This window comes from Aplysia californica, unplaced genomic scaffold (assembly GCF_000002075.1).
Source record: "Aplysia californica isolate F4 #8 unplaced genomic scaffold, AplCal3.0 scaffold00125, whole genome shotgun sequence".
In the NCBI taxonomy this organism is placed as follows: domain Eukaryota; kingdom Metazoa; phylum Mollusca; class Gastropoda; order Aplysiida; family Aplysiidae; genus Aplysia; species Aplysia californica.
In genome coordinates this window covers 387,669-389,366 of record NW_004797395.1, presented here as the reverse complement: position 1 = coordinate 389,366, position 1,698 = coordinate 387,669, and the positions used below count along the sequence as shown (strand labels likewise).

Below are 1,698 nucleotides of genomic sequence, written 5' to 3'. Positions count from 1 at the left end.
CCCCCCCCCCCCCCCCCCCCGATCGTTGACAAACTGACCTGCTCAGCTACGGTAATACTACCGTCTCCATTCGTGTCCAGGTTTTTTATCACGTTCTCAATAAGGTCGCCCACGCTAGAGTCGCTGATTCCTGCTGGCCTGGCCGCGCACGCTGAGGTCAGTGTCGGACATCCGGCTTTGGGCTGTGGCTGTGGCTGTGGCTGTGGCTGTGGCTGTTGAACAGGGGTTGGTTGTGCGACCCCGGGGGAGCTAGGAGCGTAAGGATTTTGGAAAAGGCCAGGATGTTGGAAGAGCCCGTGGCTGTTTGGCCAATGTCCCCCAAAATTCCCTCCCGTAGGTCGGCCAAAAGGTCCTTTCTTCTGTCCGCCAAAAGGTCGACTTATGGGTCGGCCAAAATCTCCACTCTTAGGTCCACCCAAACGTCCACTCTTTGGTCCGTTAAAAGGTCCACCCGACAGAAGGCACGTGCACGGGGCGACCACAAACAAAAGGACGGAGCAAAGCAGATGAAACTGCGAAAAGAAACACATGTGACAAGTTATTCAAAATTAAATTTTTAAACGCTTTGGAAAGGTAAAGCATCCTATATTTTTGCATTGTGAAACAGTCAGAGCCCTAAGCAAGGTGTTCGTTATCTATGTGGCACTGGGCTTTCTCACCTTGTTCTAAGCAGCAACTGAATAAGATCGAGGTGGTGGAAGCACAGATTCTTTCAAACACCTGCCACCCCCCCCCCCCCCTTTCCACGATTATAAACATCTCCACTTAAAACAAGTGGGGCTGTTATGTAGAAGGTAGGGTAGTTTAAAAACTGACATGTTCTAAAGTAGCCTCGAGTTTAACACAGATCAATGTTGTTCCTTTCTGGACAGCGTAGAGTGGGAAAACATAACGTCTCCTGTAACATCTTCGGGCTGGATCCCATGGTTAGCAAGTTTTCTCTCCTCCTCGTATAACTAAACACTCCTGGCATCGTGGAACGAGGGAATTTCAGGATAAGGCTCTTTCTTTTCAGAGGGTATTGCATCGGGCGGCTCTGCAAACGACAGAACCTACAACATTCACACTGAATTTCTTTGTGTAAAGACAAAAAAAAGAGATTTCACGAATCCAATATTGGGCAAGCACTTTTAATCAAACATCAAAGTACTTATTGAAATCAAACTTCAATATCCAGATTGTAGGCTTAGCTCGTAGAGAAAAAAAAAAAACTTTATCTCGTAGTCTAACATTCCACTCACCATTGTGAAGGTTCTGTAATTCCCCGTCATTTTTCACCACAAGGGTCATGGAAGAGGAGAGCAGGTGGGAATGAAGACCCCCCACTTCCCTGCGGTATTTATACAACCATGTACCAAACTTATCATGTCTAAATTCATCATATTACAAAGAGCAAATCCTTAACCTTCTGTTAAAGGGTCGCAACAGATGGTGATGTTCTCATTTTCTGTGTCACACCGTTCCGTATTATTATTAGTTTATAAACCGTACCCGGGACAGTTCACACGAAAAAGTGTGTCGCCTGGTCAATATTGTAAGCTTGTGAATGGCGCTGTTCTCACACATTCTGTGTCACCCCGTCCTTATTAAAGAGTCGTCTCCATCAAAGACGCTGCTGTTTGGGAGCAAGGAAAATGTGGCGTCTATAATATTGCGAGAAGGATTTTCACAAAATCATCAGATGTAAGAATCCATGTT

General features: G+C 46.1%; 1 protein-coding gene across 1 annotated transcript in view; it reads right to left on the bottom strand.

Moving 5' to 3' along the window:
• The window catches only part of LOC101858176, a 2,533-nt gene extending 1,211 nt beyond the window's left edge, over nt 1-1,322 (bottom strand). The window contains exons 1-2 of the mRNA XM_035969185.1: nt 1,242-1,322; nt 39-512 (exon numbers count right to left, since the gene is read on the bottom strand). Of these exons, the coding sequence (XP_035825078.1) occupies nt 39-512; nt 1,242-1,271 (504 nt within the window). The 5' untranslated portion in view covers nt 1,272-1,322. The remainder of the gene's footprint in view (nt 1-38; nt 513-1,241) is intronic.
• Nucleotides 1,323-1,698: the final 376 nt, after the last annotated feature.